Source organism: Sminthopsis crassicaudata, chromosome 1 (assembly GCF_048593235.1).
Source record: "Sminthopsis crassicaudata isolate SCR6 chromosome 1, ASM4859323v1, whole genome shotgun sequence".
Taxonomy (NCBI): Eukaryota; Metazoa; Chordata; class Mammalia; order Dasyuromorphia; family Dasyuridae; genus Sminthopsis; species Sminthopsis crassicaudata.
The window spans coordinates 582,764,828-582,784,773 of NC_133617.1; the positions used below are offsets into that span (position 1 = coordinate 582,764,828).

General features: G+C 35.8%; 1 protein-coding gene across 2 annotated transcripts; it reads left to right on the top strand.

Annotated features, from left to right (window-relative positions):
• The first annotated feature begins 15,032 nt into the window (after positions 1–15,032).
• Positions 15,033–19,668, top strand: S100Z (S100 calcium binding protein Z). Of its 2 annotated transcripts, none has more exons than XM_074288228.1 (3): positions 15,033–15,281; positions 15,499–15,769; positions 18,366–19,668. In XM_074288228.1, the coding sequence occupies exons 2-3, from the start codon at positions 15,629–15,631 to the stop codon at positions 18,522–18,524; spliced, it is 300 nt and encodes a 99-aa protein (XP_074144329.1). In that variant the 5' UTR covers positions 15,033–15,281; positions 15,499–15,628; the 3' UTR covers positions 18,525–19,668. The 2 variants fall into 2 exon arrangements, with proteins under 2 accessions (XP_074144329.1, XP_074144334.1); XM_074288233.1 differs by having other exon boundaries at positions 15,529–15,769.
• Positions 19,669–19,946: the final 278 nt, after the last annotated feature.

The window sequence follows — 19,946 nt, forward strand, 5'->3', positions numbered from 1 at the left end:
TGTTTTTTTCCTAATATTGAAATGATCTTGTATTCTAGTATAAATACAATCTGTTGATAATACATAAACTTCTTAAATATTGTTGTAGTTTCTTTGTTAATATTGTACTTAATATTTTTGTGTCTTTACATATAGATTTATAGAGTTTTTCTTTCTTTCTTTTTAACTTCCCTGGCTTAGGTATTAAGACTATTTTTTTTAATATATTTTCATCATAGAAGGAATTTAATAGAATCCCTTGGTTCCAATTTATATAAACAGTTCCTATAATATTGGAATAAATTGTTCTTTGAATATTTGATAACATTTGATTTTAAGTCCTCTTGATAATTTTCTTTTGATATTTCATTTATGATTTGTTCGATTTCTTTTTCTTGAGATTAGGTCATTAAAATCCTTCCTTTCATATTTGATTGACCTGAGCCTTTTATAATTTTGTAAATAGATATTGGTTTTATTTAACATCTAATTTCTAACAATTTCTTTTATTTCTTCTTAATTTGTTGAACAAGTGATAATTTCATCAAAGAAGATGACAACAAGAAAACAATATGCAAAAATTTAAGAAATTCAGTCAAATACTCCTCTAGGGAAATTTCTATTTCTAAATTCATCAAGAAAAGAGAAAAAGAACAGTTCCATCAATTGGGAACATGACAAAAACTAGAAAACCATTATTATGTGGTAAGCATTGATTTGGAAACAAAGCAAATGGATTTCGATCCTTTCTCAAATATTTCCTAATTTTGATAATCATTTAATCTCTTAATTTCCTTATTTGGGATATAAGGAACCTCTACAGTCCTTTTCTAGCTATAAACCTATTATTCCATGAGCCTATAATCCTTCTCTAGTCAATAAGCCAATTTAGTAAAGGGAGGTTCTAAAATCGCTTCTCCTTAAATGTTGTATAAACATACCTGTTGGCATGACGAATTCTTTTGTGTAATAAGTCCAGGTGTTGTTCTTTGAATTCTTTTAGTCCATTGATAACTTCAAATAGAAACAGACTAGGGAAGTATGTAATTGAAACTAAAAACTAAATCTGAAATTTAGGAAAATCTGGAAACAATGAAGCACTAATGAATTGGGAATTAATGAACTTGGGTGAATCTATAAGGAGAGCCAAAGTCAAAAAAAAAGCAACTTAACAGATACCTTGTGAAATGATACAGAAGGACCTTAACAATCTGGTAGAAAAAATTGTCCTTTCTGTGGAGTCAAAAACCCTGAGTTCAAATCTCAAATTTGATGCTATCCACCACTGTCACACTGAACAAGACACTTAACTTCCACGGGTCCCAACTTCCTCATCTGAAAACTGAGGGTCAGATATGGGGAGTGGGACTAGATCTTTATCCCTATGAGAAGTCAGAATTCAAAGTGTGTCTTTCAGTAAAAATTGCCCAGTTATGTTATTGTTATAATTGCTCATTATATTAATTTTTATAAAATTGTCTTTCACCATACAATGGTTCATGACTACCATCTTTAACATTTCATGCAAGGCTTTGGGAAAAATATTACTGGAGATATGGAATAGTTAGATGCATCTTTCTTTCCCTTTAATGGAAAAGAGTTCCCTCTACTGTTAATACTGAGAATGACAAAGATTATGGAATTCAGAACTGGAACTGGCTTTGAAAGTCACTTAATCCAGCGTCTTAATTCTCCTAATACAGGTTTTAGGTAGCAAAGCTTAGATTTAAACCCAGGTCTTTGAGTGCAAATCCAGCAGAATTTTCACTATACTTTGCTATCCTTCTAGAAAAATCCTTTAAAACTCCCCAGACAAAAGATTGTCTAACCTGTGCTCAAGAAGTTACAATGATGGATGGGGAACTCCCCAGCTCACAAGTTGACTCATTCACCTTCAGTACAGTTCCAATGATTAGAAAGTTATAGCTTATAATGATTTAAACTCCTTTATTTCTGACAATTTCTAAATAGAGAATGATTTTATTTTCTTAAAAAAAAAAAAGATTTAATTTCTACTTGGTGTTTTGTATTGTGATTGTTTGGAATTTGAGCCTGACTCCATCTGTTTCATGGTTTAGGTTCAGAATTGAAATGAAATAAGATACCAGTAGGGCATCTAATAGTTAACAAAAGATAAACAGAGCATTTATTAAACATTTATTATATATGCTTAGGGCAGAGTGCTAGCCATGGAGTCAGGATGACCTGAGTTCAAATTTGGCCTCACTTATTAAATGTGTGACCCCAGGTAAGTCCCTTGGCCCTCTTTGCCTCAGTTTCCTCATCTGTAAAATGAACCAAAGATGTGAGTGGCAAGTCACTCCAGAATCTTTGTAAAACAATAGCAACAACAAACAAATCCAAATGGGGTCTCAGAGAGTCAGACATTAACTGAAAACACTGAACAAAAATCAGAATGAGGAAGATGGAATTATAACTATGTTGAATCAACAAGTTAGAAATTTTTAGCAGCCACTTCTAACTAAAATATATAGTTTTAATTTTAAGCATATCAAAAGGCTAGGTGGCTCAACTGATCAATTGGTGAAAGACCTCTGTTCAAATCTGATCTCAGATACTTGTTAGATGTGTGACATTAGGCAAATCACTTAAACCTTCATTTGCCTTAATTCACTGGAGAAGGAAATGGTAAAGTTTATTATCTTTGCAAAAACAAAACAAAACAAAACTCATGGACAACATGGTCCAAAAGAGTGGTATATGACTCAACAACAGCAGTACGGGAATCAGTGAGTACCAGTTGACAAGAGCCATATGCTAAATTTTCACTTGGAAATTTACATTTTAGAAATCAGCAAATGCTATAAATCTGGACTTGATTTTTTTTGTTGGTAGCCTAGATTCTTAAAAAATTATGCAGAAATTGTTAATAATGCAGATTAAAATTAAAAATATGTTATGAGTAATTTTTTTTTTCCAGGAGTGCCAGTTGTTAAACATTTACCAGCACATGTCTGGACAAAATATACTCTTAGGAGAGTGGGCCCCGAAACTCCTCCTATTACTCAGCTCGAAAGGCAGAATTATTTGAACAGTTGGAAAGAACTATATGATACCAACATTCGAATAGAGGCTCAAGAAACAAGCATTCTTTTGAATGTCTTCAAATCTGACCCAGTTGTAATTCAGATAGTAAAACTGACCAATTGTAACTCTAGCTAAATCTGACCAATTGAGTAACATAATTATGAAAAACAGAGGATCTGTAGGTGGATTTTGTGCTGAGAGTTTTAAGAGGGCAAAGAGAAAGGAAGGTAATAGAAATATATTAGTGTGGGAAGGTGTAATGGGAAATACTCAGGAGAAATACACATAGGCAAGGATTCTTACAACAAGGTGTTCATTCATGGAATTGATAAGACAATAGTTATCTAGTTTAGCATGGTGATTAATAGTTCTCTAGTTCAGTACATGTACTTAGTACTTAATACTACAAGATTCACACCTATGATGATGTAATTATAATTATAATATAATCATATATAAAAGCTGGGTATATAAGCTGGGACAGACTCAGCCAGAGACTTCATTCCATCTCCCATTACCATGGTGGACTAGGACAGATTTGGGGAAGACAGAGGAATGGAGACTGGAGCACAAGCTCTTAGACTGAGATAGATTTCAAGACAGAGAACGTAGTAATGGTCCTCCTGCTTCCTCCACAGAAACCAAGACATATTCTGGAGGACCTTCAGAAAGCTGACCCAGTGTGTTCTTACTTTGGACATCTCTCCATTATGTTGCTCCGTTCTCCAATTGGTGGGTTTATCGTTTATCTCCAGTCTTCCTTTATTCTCTTCCCAACTCTGCTTCCAAATTTCTGAGCTTCAGAACCAGGTAGTTTCTCACTATTCCACCCTTTTCAGCTCATACTGAAATCTCCAATACTTAGCAAGCAAAGTGCTTGAACCATAGTAAATGCTTAATAAATGTTTGCTAATTGATATCCATTATCTTATTGGAGATAATAGATTCTCCCATTACGTGTGAAATGTGCCCAGAAGAGGACCTCCAACATGTTGGGTGGAGGCTCTGGGAAATTTACAGAAGAATGTGAACAAGAATTATACAGCATAAGAAGGTGGGAACGTGTATGTAAAGTTGGAAAGTATCCAGTGTATTGTCAGGGAGTTAAGAATGATTTGTACATTTAAAAAAAAAAATTATGGTAAATGTGAGGAGTATGAAAAGCTAGGTTTCCACAGACATTGTCAAAACAGGATAAAGGGAGGGGTAAAATACCTTGTTAAGATATCTCCAACTAAATCAATGAGTCAAGGAACTAGCTGAACAATAAAAGTTCTGACAAAGCGGTTCAGGCTTAAACTGGCCCAAACCATTAAGAATCAAAGACAAGGCACAAACCTTTTGGTACATAGAATGCTCAAATAAGGAAATTGTAAATCCAACCAATTGTAACTCTGATCGTAAATCTGACCCAGTTGTAATTCAGATAGTAAAACTGACCAATTGTAACTCTAGCTAAATCTGACCAATAATTAATTCTGACTATCAATTTGACCAATCCAAACCTTGAAGACAGGAGTAAGGAATTGAACTAACAGTATAAATTTTCCTCCTGTTTCAGGACTCAGGATGTGTTTCACCACTGAGCACATCCACTTCTCATGAGAATCACTAAATAAAGGATTCTTCTCTCATTCTAAAAGAGCATTGGTTATAACACTACTCCTGGAGTAGCTCGAAACTGGGGAAGCAGTACCCAGCAGCATATTGTCTCGGGATTATTCCCCAACCCTGCTGAGTTCCTTGGAGTCTTTTGATAACAGTAAAAAGCATTTTTAGCTCAAATAGGGAGGACCCACAGGCTGTAGTTTGTTGACTCTTGAAGTAGAACACTGAACCGAATCTTCTAAAATGAAATGTAATAGGGATAAATAGAAAGTCTTAGCTTGAGTACCAAACAACAACAACAATTTTACATTTACAAAATGAAAGAGGCATGGCTACACAGCAGTTTATCTGAGAAAGATCTGCTGGCTCCCGGAAATTCCAAATGAGACAATAGGATGAATGGATGAAAATAAATAAATAAATAAAGCTATTGTGCCTTGGGCTTCATAATCTGGTCAAGTAGATTCTGGATGACTGTGCTCAGCCTTTTGATTCAGATTTAATTCATGTTAGTCCCTATCTTAAGTCTAACATTTTAATCAACTGAACTATTGTTTCATCTATAAGGCTTTCCTTTCCTGCTGTCCCCCATATTGAAATCTTCCCCCTTTTGGAATTCCAAGCTTCCTTCAAGACTCAGCTCATGCACCAGCTCTTATATATAAGGTTTTTTCCTCATTTTCCCACCTAAAGTTGTTTTTATTTATTTATTTATCTGTGAATATGTTTAATTTTCATCTCCATCTCAGTAAAATAGAAAGGGAGGGATTGTTTAATTTTTATGATTATATTACCCATGTTTTGCAAGGTGTCTAATAAGTAAACATTTCAAATTTAATTGAAATGTATAAAAGGTCTTCATGGGAACCTTTAGGACCCTGGTCTTTGCAATAGAGTTTTAATGCTTGGCAATTCAACTCAAGAAAGGACTGCCTTGGGGCACAGTGGATAGAGCACCAGCCCTGAAGTCAGGAGGACCTGAGTTCAAATTTGACCTTAGACATTTAACACTTTCTAGCTGTGTGACTCCTGGGCATTTAACCCCAATTGACTCAGCAAAAACAAAACAAACAAAAAAAGAAAGGATCCCTTCTGTGGAAAATGAGCCAAATGTGCAAAAATGTTTATAAAAATGGAAATTGAGTGGATTCCCAGCTTTGGGGTATGGCTGAATTAATTATAGTATATGATGTAAAAAAAAAGGGTAAGGGAAACCTCAGTGTCTGGTATGTCATCTCACCAGGTGGTCTTCAAAATCTTCCTAAAAACATTCAAGTAGAAGTGATTCAATTTCCTGGCATGGTGCTGGTAGACTGTCCAGGTTTCCCAAGCACAATAGCATAGGATCTCATTGACTAGACTAGTTTTGATTGCAGCTTCACCATACTCCCTTTTACTCCAGTTACTCCAGGAGAGAAAAATGCATATCCAGTTTCTCCATGAGTAAGCTGCCCTTCACTTGCCAGCCTTATTTTAATCAATGGATGCATACTTGCTGAGTCTTTCAAGTCTACCAGATTTCTTCTTGATCATAAGTTGGACCAATGGTGGGTGGAATCATCTTTACAAAAGTTTTTATACATTTTTTTGTGTTTTGACTTCAGGGCAGGATCTCTACCTATGATGACAAGCAGGCCAAGGTTAAGTTGGGTAAATCAGATAATTTTAGGGCATCTTTTCTAAGCCTTTTCCTCATGTCAGGGGAGTCTTTTACAAATGCTACTCAGACACCCAGGGATCTGCCAAATGCCATTGTTGCTTCAATTCAGTGAAAAAACAACCCTATGGCTTAGGTGACCTATGTGCATACATGTACCTATGTAGAGGTCCCAGTGTCCCCAAACCTGCCCCTTTGTTACTTGCCAATTGCCACAGGACTTTAAGGTAAGTAAAAATGGTAAAATGGTATGGGTAACGTCTTTGATTTATGTATAAATTGGATTTAAGTGAGGCAGACTTGTAAGAAGTCTTCAGTCTCAATCTTCCAGAGTTACGAAAGTCCAAAAACAAGACCAAAATCAAGACAATCGGCTTGAGATTTGTGCTCTGGGATGCAGTGGATGACCAGAACTAAGCTGTAAGCATGACTTCAGTTTCCTTCCATGGCTTTTGGAACCAATTCTTCTCATCTATCCATTACTGGGGGGGTGTCTTCAAATGCTTAGGGTGGACACCCCCTTAATTCACCAATGGGTTTGAGGCCTGTCACTTGCCTTCATCCTGGTTTAGCCCATCTGCTGAAACCATTGTGCATGGTACAGCTTTTTGGAGCCACAAGTGAATGTTGTGTGACTGGTTGGACATCAATGGCCTCCTAAAAAGGGCTCAGCAAGTGTTCATATAAGAGGGGCTGGCCTTCCTTGAATACCTGTATACCCCTCAAAAAAAACATAGAAAGGAGGGCCTTGTTTCAGGAACAACAAGGTGTGACTGTCAACAAATTGAAGACTATGTGGAAGGAGGGAAGAAATAAGAAGATTGAAAGGGTAGGAAGGGATTAGGTTGTTAAGGGCTTAAAAAAAAAATTTTATGTTTCCTCCTGGAGATTTAAAAAAAAAAAAAAAAAAAAGGATCATTGCAAATAATTGAATAGAGAGTGAAATGTTCACATCCATGACAATATTTAACATAGAAAAGCTGTTTCATTCATTCATTCATTCACTGAGTCATCAATAGGCAATATGGAGTAACATACCACTTTTGTGCTATGTTTTTGTTATTCAAAAAGTTAGAATTCTAACTGTAGTTACTCTACTATCTGTTTGACCTCGACAGTTTGACCTTATCTTCTCTGAAATTGAATTCTCCATCTATAAAATGGGGATGAAACGCAAACAAGAGTGTGAAATGAGTGCAAAAGGGTGAAATGTTGGCAATGGCATGAAATATGGAGAAAGGAATCAAACCATTCTCCAAGTGATAAATGGTCAAAGGATATGAACAGACAATTCTCAGATAATGAAATTGAAACTATTTCCACTCATATGAAAGAGTGTTCCAAATCACTACTGATCAGAGAAATGAAAATTAAGACAACTCTGAGATACCACTACATATCTGTCAGATTGGCTAAGATGACAGGAACAAAGAATGATGAATGTTGGAGGGGATGTGGGAAAACTGGGACACTAATACATTGTTGGTGGAGTTGTGAAAGAATCCAGCCATTCTGGAGAGCAATTTGGAACTATGCCCAAAAAGTTATTAAACTGTGCATACCCTTTGATCCAGCAGTGCTACTACTGGGCTTATATCCCAAGGAAATACTAAAGAAGGGAAAGGGACCTGTATGTGCCAAAATGTTTGTGGCAGCTCTTTTTGTAGTGGCTAGAAACTGGAAAATGAATGGATGTCCATCAATTGGAGAATGGTTGGGTAAATTATGGTATATGAAGGCTATAGAATATTATTGCTCTGTAAGAAATGACCAGCAGGATGAATTCAGAAAGGTTTGGAGAGACTTACATCAACTGATGCTGAGTGAAATGAGCAGAACCAGAAGATCACTGTACACTTCAACAACAATACTGTATGAAGATGTATTCTGATGGAAGTGGAAATCTTCAACATAAAGAAGATCCAACTCACTTCCAGTTGATCAATGATGGACAGAAACAACTACACCCAGAGAAGGAACACTGGGAAGTGAATGTAAACTGTTAGCACTACTGTCTATCTACCCAGGTTACTTATACCTTTGGAATCCAATACTTAATGTGCAACAAGAAAATTGGATTTACACACATATATTATATCTAGGTTATACTGTAACACATGTAAAATGTATGAGATTGCCTGTCATCTAGGGGAGGGAGTAGAGGGAGGGAGGGGAAAATATGGAAAAATGAATACAAAGGATAATGTTATAAAAAAAATTACTCATGCATATATACTGTCAAAAATGTATAATTATAAAATTAATTTAAAAAAAGAAATATGGATAAAGGTATGAAATGCAAATAAAAATGTAAAGTGTGGGCAAAGGTGTGAAATATGTGGAAAAGTAGAAATTATGGGAAAGGTGGGAAATGCAAAGAAAGGTATGAAATCTGGGCAGGGATGTGAAATGTAGATATATGTTGAAATGTATTCATTAAAGAGTACTAAAGAGTCATCTTTTTTTGTCAATACAGTAAGTGTAAAATGAAAAGAAAGATGTGCAATATAGGAATTAGTATGAAATGTTGGCAAAGGTGTGAAATGCAGGAAAAGGGGTGAAATGTGGAAACAGGTATGAAGTGAAAAGTGTGAAATGTGTGAAAAGGTATGAAAAGGTGGAAAAGTTGTGAAATATTGAGAAAAGAGTGAAATATGGCATAGGTGTGAAATGTGAAAGAAGGTATGAAATGAGAAAAAAAAGTCATGAAATGTGGAGATAAAGTGAAAAATGTAAAGACAGGCTTGAAATGAGAAGAAAAATATGAAATGTCAATATAAGTGTAGGAAAGTGGTCCAAGGTACCAAAAGTGGGCAAAAGTGTGAAATGAAAGTAAAAATGTGAAAATCGGGGAAAGGAATGAAATATGGAGAAAGATGCGAAATGTGGAAGAAAGTGAGAAATGTGGAAGAAAGTGAGAAATGAGAAGAAAGGTGTGCAATATCAGGATAAGTGTGAAATGCCAACAAAGCTGTGAAATGCAGGGAAAGGGTTGAAATGTAGAGACAGGTATAAAATAAAAAGAAAAGTGTTAAGTATAGAAAAAGGAGTAAAATGTGGGGAAAGGCATGTAAAGGTGGAAAAGGTGTGAAATGTTGAGAAAAGTATGAAATGATGATATGGGTGTGAAATGTGGAGGAAAGTGTGAAATATGGGAAGAGGTGTGAATGTAAAGAATAGTGTGAAATGTCAACAAAGGTGCAAAATGTTGGAAAAAATATGGAATGCAAAGAAATTTCACCAGGGTGAAATGTTGAAAAAGATGTGAAATCTAAAGGAAGATAAGAAATGAGAAAAAAAAAAAGTCTTGAAATGGGGGGAAAGTGAGAAATGTAGAAACAGGTTTGAAATGAGAAGAAAAGTGTGAAATGCCAATGAAAGTGTAGAAAATCGGATAAAGGTGCCAAATGTGGGCAAATGTGTGAAATGAAAGTATAAGTATGAAAAATGGGGAAAGGTATGAAATGTGCAGAGATGTGTGAAATGTAGAGGAAAGTGAGAAATGTGGGAAATAGTGTGAAATGGGACAAAAGGTGTAAAATGTGGGCATTAGTGCAAAAAGTAGGTAAAGGTGAAATGAAAAACAAATGTGAAGAGTGGGGGAAAGTATGAAATGTGGAGGACAGGCATGACATGAAAAGTGTGAAATATGGGAAAGGTGGGAAATGTGGGCAAAGACATGAAAAGGTGGGAAATGTTGAGAAAAGCTTGAAAAGTTGGCATAGGTGTGAAAATGTAAACAAAGAGTGTGAAGTGTGGGAAAAGTAAGTATGCAAAAAGTTGTAAGATTTGTAAACTGAAAGCAAATGTGTGATGTGTGGAAAGTTGTGAAATGTGGGAAAAAAGGGGTGAAATGCAACATAGGTGTGAAATGTGGGAAAGGTATGAAATTTAAACGCTGGTGTGAAATATGTAGAAAGGTGTGAAATATGGGAAAAGTATAAAATGTGGGGAAAGGTGAGAAATGTGGACAGCGTGTGAAATGTAGATCTTAAGAATACAAATGCAATCTCTCTCTCTCTCTCTCTCTCTCTCTCTCTCTCTCTCTCTCTCTCTCTCTCTCTCTCTTTTGTCAATATATTCTAAGTATGATGGCTTCCAGGTGGAACTTTTTTGTGTTTTTGTTTTATAATAATATCCTTTTATTTTTCAAAATACATACAAAGTGAGTTTTCAACATTCACCCTTGCAAAACCTTATGTTCGAAAATGTTCTCCCTTTTCTCCTGCTCCTCCATGCCCAAGATAGAAAACAATTAGATAGAGGTTTAACATGTGCAATTCTTCCTTCCTTCCTTCCTTCCTTTCCTTCCTTCCTTCCTTCCTTCCTTCCTTCCTTCCTTCCTTCCTTCCTTCCTTCCTTCCTTTCTTTCTTTCTTCCTTCCTTCCTTTCCTTCCTTTCCTTCCTTCCTTTCTTCCTTCCTTCCTTCCTTCCTTCCTTCCTTCCTTCCTTCCTTCCTTCCTTCCTTCCTTCCTTCCTTCCTCCTTCCTTCCTTCCTTCTTCCTTCCTTCCTTCCTTCCTTCCTTCCTTCCTTCCTTCCTTCCTTCCTTTCTTTCTTTCTTTCTTTCTTTCTTTCTTTCTTTCTTTCTTTCTTTCTTTCTTTCTTTCTTTCTTTCTTTCTTTTCTTTCTTTCTTTCTTTCTTCCTTCCTTCCTTCCTTCCTTCCTTCCTTCCTCTTCTTTCTTTCTTTCTTTCTTTCTTTCTTTCTTTCTTTCTTTCTTTCTTTCTTTCTTTCTTTCTTTCTTTCTTTCTTTCTTTCTTTCTTTCTTCCTTTCTTTCTTTTCTTTCTTCCTTCCTTCCTTCCTTCCTTCCTTCCTTCCTTCCTTCCTTCCTTCCTTCCTTCCTTCCTTCCTTCCTTCCTTCCTTCCTTCCTTCCTTCTTTCTTTCTTTCTTCTTCTTTCTTTCTTTCTTTCTTTCTTTCTTTCTTTCTTTCTTTCTTTCTTTCTTTCTTTCTTTCTTTCTTTCTTTCTTTCTTCTCCTCCTAAAAAAAAAAAAAAAAAAAAAAAAAAAAATAAAAAAACCTTAATATGTAAAAACAAACAAAATGGAGAACTACAATACAAAATGTTGATTTGAAATCTAGACCCTTGCAAAACTTTCTGTTCCAAATTTTTCCCTCCTTCCCTCACTCCATCCCCTAGATGGCAGGTAGTTCAATACATGTTAAATATGTTAAAATATATGTTAAATCCAATATTTAATAAATCCAAAAAGCTATTGTTAAAAAGAAGAAGAAAAGGAAGAAGGAAAAGAAGAATGATCTGATTTTTCTTGTGCAGCAAGATAACTATATAAATGTTATTCTTTTCCTTCTTCCTTTTCTTCTTCTTTTTAACAATAGCTTTTTATTTTCAAAATACATGCAAAGATAGTTTTCAACATTCATCTTTGCAAAACCTTGTGTTCTGAATTTTTCTCTTTTCCTTCTATCACATCCCTCCACTAGACAGCAACCTATCCAATATATGTTAAACATGTTAAACATGTGCAATTCTTCCACATTTATCATGCTGCACAACCCTATGGCTTAGGCCATCTATGTTCAGGCATGTACTTATGTGCATCTCCCAGTGTCCCCAAACCTGTTCCTTTCTTACTTGCCCATTGCCTCAGGGCTTTGAGGTAAGTAAAAATGGTAAAATGATATGGGTGATATCTTTGACTCTTGCATAAACTTGATTTAAGTGAGGTGAACTTGTTTGAAGTCTTCAGTCTCTATCTTCCAGAGTATGAAAGTCTAGTAACAAGACAAAAGTCAAGACAATTGGCTTGAGATTTATGTCCTGGGATGCAATGGATGACCATGGAGTCTTTAATATCTAACTAAGCTCAAAGCATGTCTGTTCAGCTGCCTTCCATGGCTTTTGGAACAAATTCTTCTCATCTGTCCATTCCTCTGTGGGGAGTCTTCACATGCTTAGGCTAGACACTCCCTAATTTTAATGGGTTTGAGTACTGGGTGACTTGTTGGACACCAATGGTCTCCTAAAAAGGGCTTGGCAAGTTCTCATACCAAAGGTGCTAGTCTTCCTTGAGCATCTATAAACTCCTCAGTCAAAACACACAAAAATAAAACAGAATAACTGTTTTGGGAACAGCAAGGCCAATGAATTGAAGAGTGTGTGGAAGAAAGGAAGATATAAGACTGGAAAGATATAAAGGGATCATGTTGTTAAGGGCTTTAAAAACAAAATTGAATTTTTATGGGTCATCCTGCAGATAAAAAGAGTCATTGGAATTAATTGAATAGAGAGTGAAATGTTCAGATCCATGTCAATACTTTAACATAGTGTTTGGCACATGGTAAACTGTTTCATTCATTCACCAATAGGTAGTATGGTATAACATATTAGAGGTGATTCACAAAGTTAGAATTCTAGCTGCAGTTACTCCACTACCTGTTTGACTTTATCCTCTCTGAAACTGAATTCTTCATCTATAAAATGGGAATGATAACACTTGGACTACTTGTAAATCACAAAGCAACATTTTAAAAATCTGTGATAAATCCATCTAACACTGTTCACTTATCTCAGTATTCCATGTTCTCTATCTAGATTAAACACAATTTTATTTAGGTTTCTACCATTACTATAAAAATATATATTTTTTCCTTTTACATCTAAATCCTTCAAGTTCTTAGCAAGTTGAAGAAGGGACAATTTTATTTAAGTTCCTCTAATTGACTCAAATCTGGAGAATTAGAGGAGCATTGCCCCAAAATAACACCAGAGGGCGGGCTGACACCATAGAAAACAGGCGGGCACATAATCAAGGAAGCCATATTTATTAACACAAGGTGAGAATCTATTTGAATTTCTCAGTCTCTGTCCTTATTGCAGGGTTCCACAAAGCGCAGCATAAAGAGACTCAATTATTGAACTCATTGCCAAGCAATAAGTGAATTTTATATAGAGTTTTTTACATAAACCCTGATATTTGAATCTTACAATTTTGTGAGATAGGACCATGGTTATATTCATTTTACAGGGAAAGAAACAGATTGAAGGGTTAAGAGTTTTGCCCATAGTCACATACTTAGTATTTCAGAGTTTAAACTGCTCCTGATTACGGGACCACCACTCTGCATGTATTTCACATAATTGTTTTATCTTCCTAAATTCCACAAGTCAGCAAAATGTGCTATTACCCAATATTACAATTTTTATTTTTTATCCCATTAAGATTTTGTCTATTAATTGAACTTCCTATTGATTATTATGATGTTAAACATGATTTAAACACAAGTAACCTATTAAAGTATGCTTATTCATAAAGCTTTTTTTTATTAAGTTGTTATTTTATTGTTCTTTTTTATCCTATTTTATAAATATTTTTAGTTTTGACAACATCTTAATTTCTGAATTTATTCCTCTGCTGTTCCCTACCTTATCACAGATTTTAAAAGAAGAGAACAAAAGCAGATAAGCAAAACTAATTAATTCAACTACTTTTTATAATATAGTTAATATTTCTTCACACCCCAAATCCTCTGCCTCTGAAATATGAAAACAAAAGGTTTATTTTCTCATTTTTTTCCCAGCCTCAAACACGGTCATTTTGTTACTGTTCATTTTTGCCCAGTAAATACTACTAACTATTATTACATATTGTTTGATTGATAGGTTGTTCAAGAGTTTTTAGATCACTAATCCAATTATTTGTGGAAGTCAGATGTTTCAAGCCTAAATCGAGAGCCACTCTCCTCCTCTCTCTTTTTCCTGACCTTTCAGGTACAACCCTTCTGTTCACTAGCTTGACCAATATAGGATTGATGATTTGGCCTCTAGACTCTTGGTTCTGAGCTACCAGAATAGGGAAAAGAGTAGAAAGCTCTACTTCTATCCTTTCCAAAGACAGGCATTTTCAAAGGTATTAAATTTCTCTGTTCCATGAAAATTTCTACTTCTCATTACATAGAAAAAGCCCTAGTTTCCAAAGACTCTGTTAAGCTAGGAAAAATACCATCCAGGGTAATGTGCAAAATTTAAAGAAGTTTGTCTCCAGATGAGGGCCACAGAGGCGATTATGCTTTTTTGAGTGGGACCACAAGAGTAGTTTTGGTGGAAGGTGAACCTATTCCAATGAAATCACAGGTCCTTTGAAGCATTAAAATAGATATAATCACCTCTGTGTAGTTAATCCTGATAGGGTTTAATTCTTCCCTAAGAATAGATTTTCTGTCCAACCCTTAGTTACTTTGCCCAGTAAATAGTACCAACTGTATAATACATATTGTTTAACTGACAGGCCATTCAATATTGTTTTAATCACTAAATCAAAATATTTGTTTCAGGCCTAAATAGAAAGCCAGAATCCCTCCTTCTCTTTATAAAGAAGCTCACCTTGGAATTGCATGAAAGAAAAGAAAAAAGGGGCTTTTTTCCTCTTCTTGGGATCACTAAATTTTATACTAGATGGAAAGTCAACTTTCCAAAATATAATAAATGATTTCTAGGGTTGTTTCTTTCAGTATATCTTCAACCTCTTCTGTGCATTCACTTCATGATCTTTTGAATTACAATCTGCTTCTTAGGATTTCATTAGCTTGCCTTTGGTTTTGCCAAGGTCTCTTCAGGTTTGAGCAAAACAGTTTTTCCTTCACCTCAAAACAGTTTTTCCTTCACCTCTTCTCTATATTTAGCTATCTTCCTAGTCATCAACTTCCTAGCAACTAATTGCATTTCTGACGCTTGCATTTTAATGGTAGGTCAGGCTTCCTCTTTTCCCTTTCTTTCTCCTCCCCACCTCCAACCAGATGCAGGCAAAGGACTTCCAGCCCTTCCCTTATGGCCACATGAGGCAGTGGGGTGCTCACCTGCTCATTCTAAACAAATAACCGAGAGGAGGTTCCCTTAGTTGCATCTCTTGTTATTGGTGATGTTCATCCATTCACCAGGGGAGCTGATGCGTGCTGGGTGGAACTCCTAACAAATGCAGATAGGGTTAGTTGTAACTATCTGTTGATACAGAAGTATATTGCCAAAAAGGTATGAAGTTAAATATATTCTTCTTTGGTGGGGAGGAAGGACTTTTGTTTCTGAATGATTGTGTAATTATTGCTTGTTTACTAACTTGCAGAACAAATCTATAAAGGGTGTACTTTGGGAAGCAAATCCCAAGCCCACGCATATAACCAATTTTTTTGCAGTGTTAAAATGATTACTAAAGTCTGACAAATACCCCCTTATTTGCTTGAATGTCTAGGGGCTCTACTGGATTATTCTGTTTTCACAGCAGTTTCAAGTTTTCACCATCTGCTTTGGTCACCTTCCATTAGACTTGCTTGGAGTTTCAGGTTGGTGCTAGGTCCTGCTAGCTGTCCTTTTTGACTGCCATGCCTACTCAACTGGAAAAAGCCATGGACACCCTCATTAAAATATTTCACTGTTACTCCAGCAAAGAAGGGGACATGTTCAAGCTCAACAAGGGGGAGTTGAAGATGCTGCTCCAGAGTGAGCTCACTGACTTCCTATCAGTAAGTGAGACTTTCTTTTCTTTCCAATTGGAAATAAATGGAGACAGTTCCAAGGATGGGAATTGTATGTTCTTGTAATTTGACAATATGCCAACTGGTTCTGGAGCTTCAAATACACACATATTGAGAGAGAGAGAGAGAGAGAGAGAGAGAGAGAGAGAGAGAGAGAGAGAGAGAGAGAGAGAGAGAGAACGAGACAGAGAGTAAGGGAAGGAGAGAGAGAGAGAGGGAGAGAGAGAGAGAGAGAGAGAGAGAGAGAGAGAGAGAGAGAGAGAGAGAGAGAGAGAGAGAGAGAGAGAGAGAGAGAGAGAGAGATGAATGGACATAGATATGATAGAAGGATGGATGCATAAATAGATATTTTTTTTCTCCCAAAAGGCCAGCATCAAGTGTGTGTGCATTTCATATACATGTGGTTAGAGTCTACCTTAAGACTTCTTTCATCTACCTATCCTAAAGTCCTTTTAATTTCTGGGTTACAGACTTAGAACTTTAAGGGACATTGGAGGCCCTCTTGTCCAACTTCTCTATCTTGTAGATGAGAAAACTGAAGCCCAGGGAGAGCAAAGACTTGGCTAAAGTCATATAGGTAGTATCAGAGGCAGACTTTAAATCTAGGTCTTTTTAGAAGCAATGCTTTTTCCACCATACATTTTAGAGCAGTGCAAGAAGGGAAGAGAGTTGAAAGTTGAAGATTACTATTACTTAACCAGTTCTAAATCTATGATCCCTAGACTTTTTTGAAACTCAGCTCCCCTTCTCTTCATGAAACCTTTCTAGATCTTTCCAAATGTTAGTGTTTTTACCTGAAACGACTTTATACTGACTTTTAAAACTTTTTATCTCTGCTTACATATGTACTTATTGTTTCACCAGATGGAGTATAAACTTTTGAATCCAAGGATTGCTGCTTCTTCTTCTTTTTTGCATTTGTATCTCCAGCATCCAACATAGTTCCTGGAATACTGCAGATGATAAATGCTTTTTGATGAATTGATTGATAATCCTGTCACCCTGTTGGCAATTTAACCCATAGAGCAGGAAACTGTGTCTAGCTGGTAGCAAAATTGTATTGGGTACGATTTAGCTGTACCAAAATTTAAGTTATGTGTGGTGACATTTCATGTAGCTTGCTCTTCAGTTGATTAAAATATAGGCTTTCTTAGAAGAGAGAGGGAAAAAAGTCAATTTTGTGTAGTGAATGACTAAGATTTGGAAAGCTGCGTCAACTTGGCACAAGCTGATTGGAATCAATAGCTGGGGGTGTGTCTGGCATATGAGCCACTTCAGGAGACCAGGTGCATAACAAATAGATACTCTTCTTAAATTGGTACGGTTTAATAAATCTATGGAGAAGGCCTTCTATTAACAGATTGCAGCACTGTCCTGAGGAAGAAGTCATATCTTTGTGGCATTGGGGGAGCTGCCTTGAATTGATCTGAACACAACCAGGATGCTCAGACAAAATATTATGTGCAAAGAATTTTGTAAATCTTTAAAACACTTCTGAAATGTGACTAGTAATTATATGGATCTTGTGATGTAGTTGGTGCATTTTGTCCTTAGTTATTCAAATTTAATGTGAATTTTAAAAAACAAAGTATAGTATTCTACATGATCTTTCTTCAAGATAGGGTGCAATTCAGTGAGCATTTGTTAGGTATTTACTATGTGCAAGGTCCTATCCTAGGCACTGGAATGTCTGGAGTATTGCTTAAATTTTCAACCAAGCTCCTTCATTGCATGACACTAAAGACTGGACACCTAAGAGGTGAAACTCAAACTTAGTACATCAATGCATTTTGGGATAATTTCATTTTTGTCAAGCTGATTTTGATCAAATATATGTTTTACAGGCTTTATAAGTGGTAGTTAATATTATTATGTAAGAAAGGAGAAAGTACAGTATATTAGGAAAATCCCTCAACTTGGGGGTCACAGAACCTGAGTTAGAACCTTGGCTTACTGCCAATGTGACCTTGGGAAAGTCATATAACTCCTAAGGTCCTTAGTTCCCTTGTTGGTAAAAAATGAAAGAATTGGATGAGATGACTTCTAAGGTCTGTCTTTGCTTTGCATTTATGATCCCAGGATTCTAAGACCTTATTCAAAATTGGAGAAAATGAATTACAATAAAGTAAACAGGAGGTAGGCTTCTCTATGTACCTTCACCTTTTAAAAGCCCCCCCCCCCAAATAAATAAATAAATAAATAAATATATATATATATATCTCAAAATGGCTCTCTCTCAAACATAGATGTCTTTTGCATCCTGAAAATACCCTGTAGGTGGCAATGATGTTAATTATTTTCTTCTCTGTGTTGTATTGGGAGATTGCTTTTGTGTTCATTCCAATCTGAGCTATGATGATAAGGTCTAAGAGGGTGGGACTGGGTCTGTCTAAATCAGGGTGTTCAGCACCAAGGACACCGCCACGCACATGGAAAATGTCTTAGGATGATGAAATCTTCAATGTAAATACCAGCTGTAAATGCCAGATGGCATTTGTGAGCTATTGTGTGGGTCCTCCCTCCCCCACCCCGCACCCCTCCCAGGCCAAATTTGAGAACTGAAAATTTCTTTCTTTCTTTTCAGTGCCAGAAGGATCCTGAGTTGGTTGACAAGATTATGAAGGACCTGGATGCCAATAAAGACAATGAAGTAGATTTTAATGAGTTTGTCGTTATGGTGGCTGCTCTGACAGTGGCTTGCAATGATTACTTTGTAGAGCAGCTGAAAAAAAAAGGAAAGTAGAAAGATGGAGTAAATTAATCTTCCAGGCAAATACATGACCTGGTTTATTTATGTAGTCTTCCTCCCATCACCAAGCTATAATTAGCCTTGAAATGTTATGAAATGAGATATATTGTAAAATATTTTTCCTTTAACTAATGCCTTTTAAAATTGCCTAAACTTCTGTGCCTGGTATCATAATTGTCTAGATTTAGTAGAATGGCAGTAAACATCTACTTTTTAGTCAGAAAAGAATATTATCACAAATGTCTATCTCTTTTCCAGCAAGGCTAGTAGTGCTTGGAATATTTATATTAGAATTTCTGTTTCTACTCTAATACCTTGGTAATTGGTTTATGTCTTCTAGCCTCTCCCTGCTCCAATCCATCTTAACACAACACCAATATAGTCTTCCTAAGGCATTAGTCTGTTACTGCCTTATTCAAATGTCTCCAGCGACTCCCTCTTGCTTCTAAAATAAACTATGAACTCCCTATCTAGCATTTAAAGCTCTTTACAACCTGGCTTTCTATAGACATTTTATTTTACTTGACTTTATACCGTAGGTGAGTATAGCATATTTCATTTGGTTTTGTATTGGAAGAATTTTTATTTTTATAGGTGAATATTTATTGAACACACAAATTAAAGAAGCCAAAATTTATTTTAAAAATTAACAACAAAACGACTTTAAAATATAAACTTTAACAATGAGACAATAAATTTTAACAAAATTCCAAAAAAAATTTAAATCATTACAGTTTGCCCAGGAGTACTTGGCATACTCTGTGCTCAAGTACATACTTCACATACTCTTCTGTTCCAGTTTAACTATTCCCTAAGTTCATTATTGCATCTCCTAACCCCAGATCCTCACCTGGGCCATCTATCTCCCAGGTCTAACTGGACTCTATCCTCATCTTCATGTTTTAGGGTTCTCCTCCCAGGATCGTACTTAGGTGTGATCTCCCTCATAAAGCTTCTTCTGATTCCCTCATTTGTCCCCCATCTTGCCCTCCTCAAACTGTCTTATATTTTCTTCTCTGTTTATATGTTATATCACTGAAGTAGGATGTCAGAGATTCGAGGGCATTCAATGCTAATTTTTGTCTTTATATTTTCCCAGTAACTAACACTATGCATATACATAATAGATGCTTAATAAATGTTTCTTAAATTGCATTTTTGTTGAAATATCATTTCATGAATCTAATTTGTCCTTCTCTACAAACATTTGGAAATCTTATTTGGTACTTTCTCATTACACAAAAGAAAGGCATGAATTCAATCTCCCTCCTTTCTTGTGCCTCTTTTTTATTGAAAGAATCCAGTGATGCTAATTAAGATTATAAAAGATTTGTGAGAGAATGGGCCATGTTATTAGTTTTTTGTTTGTTTGTTTGTTTTTTAAGAGTACTGATCCTTTAGTGACATCTTGTCAGT

Excerpts from the sequence above, each read along its gene's own strand:
- S100Z (XM_074288228.1), top strand. The coding sequence starts at position 15,629 with ATGCCTACTCAACTGGAAAAAGCCATGGACACCCTCATTAAAATATTT. Across the intron at positions 15,770-18,365 it reads AGCTCACTGACTTCCTATCA|TGCCAGAAGGATCCTGAGTT; the intron begins GTAAGTGAGACT and ends CTTTCTTTTCAG.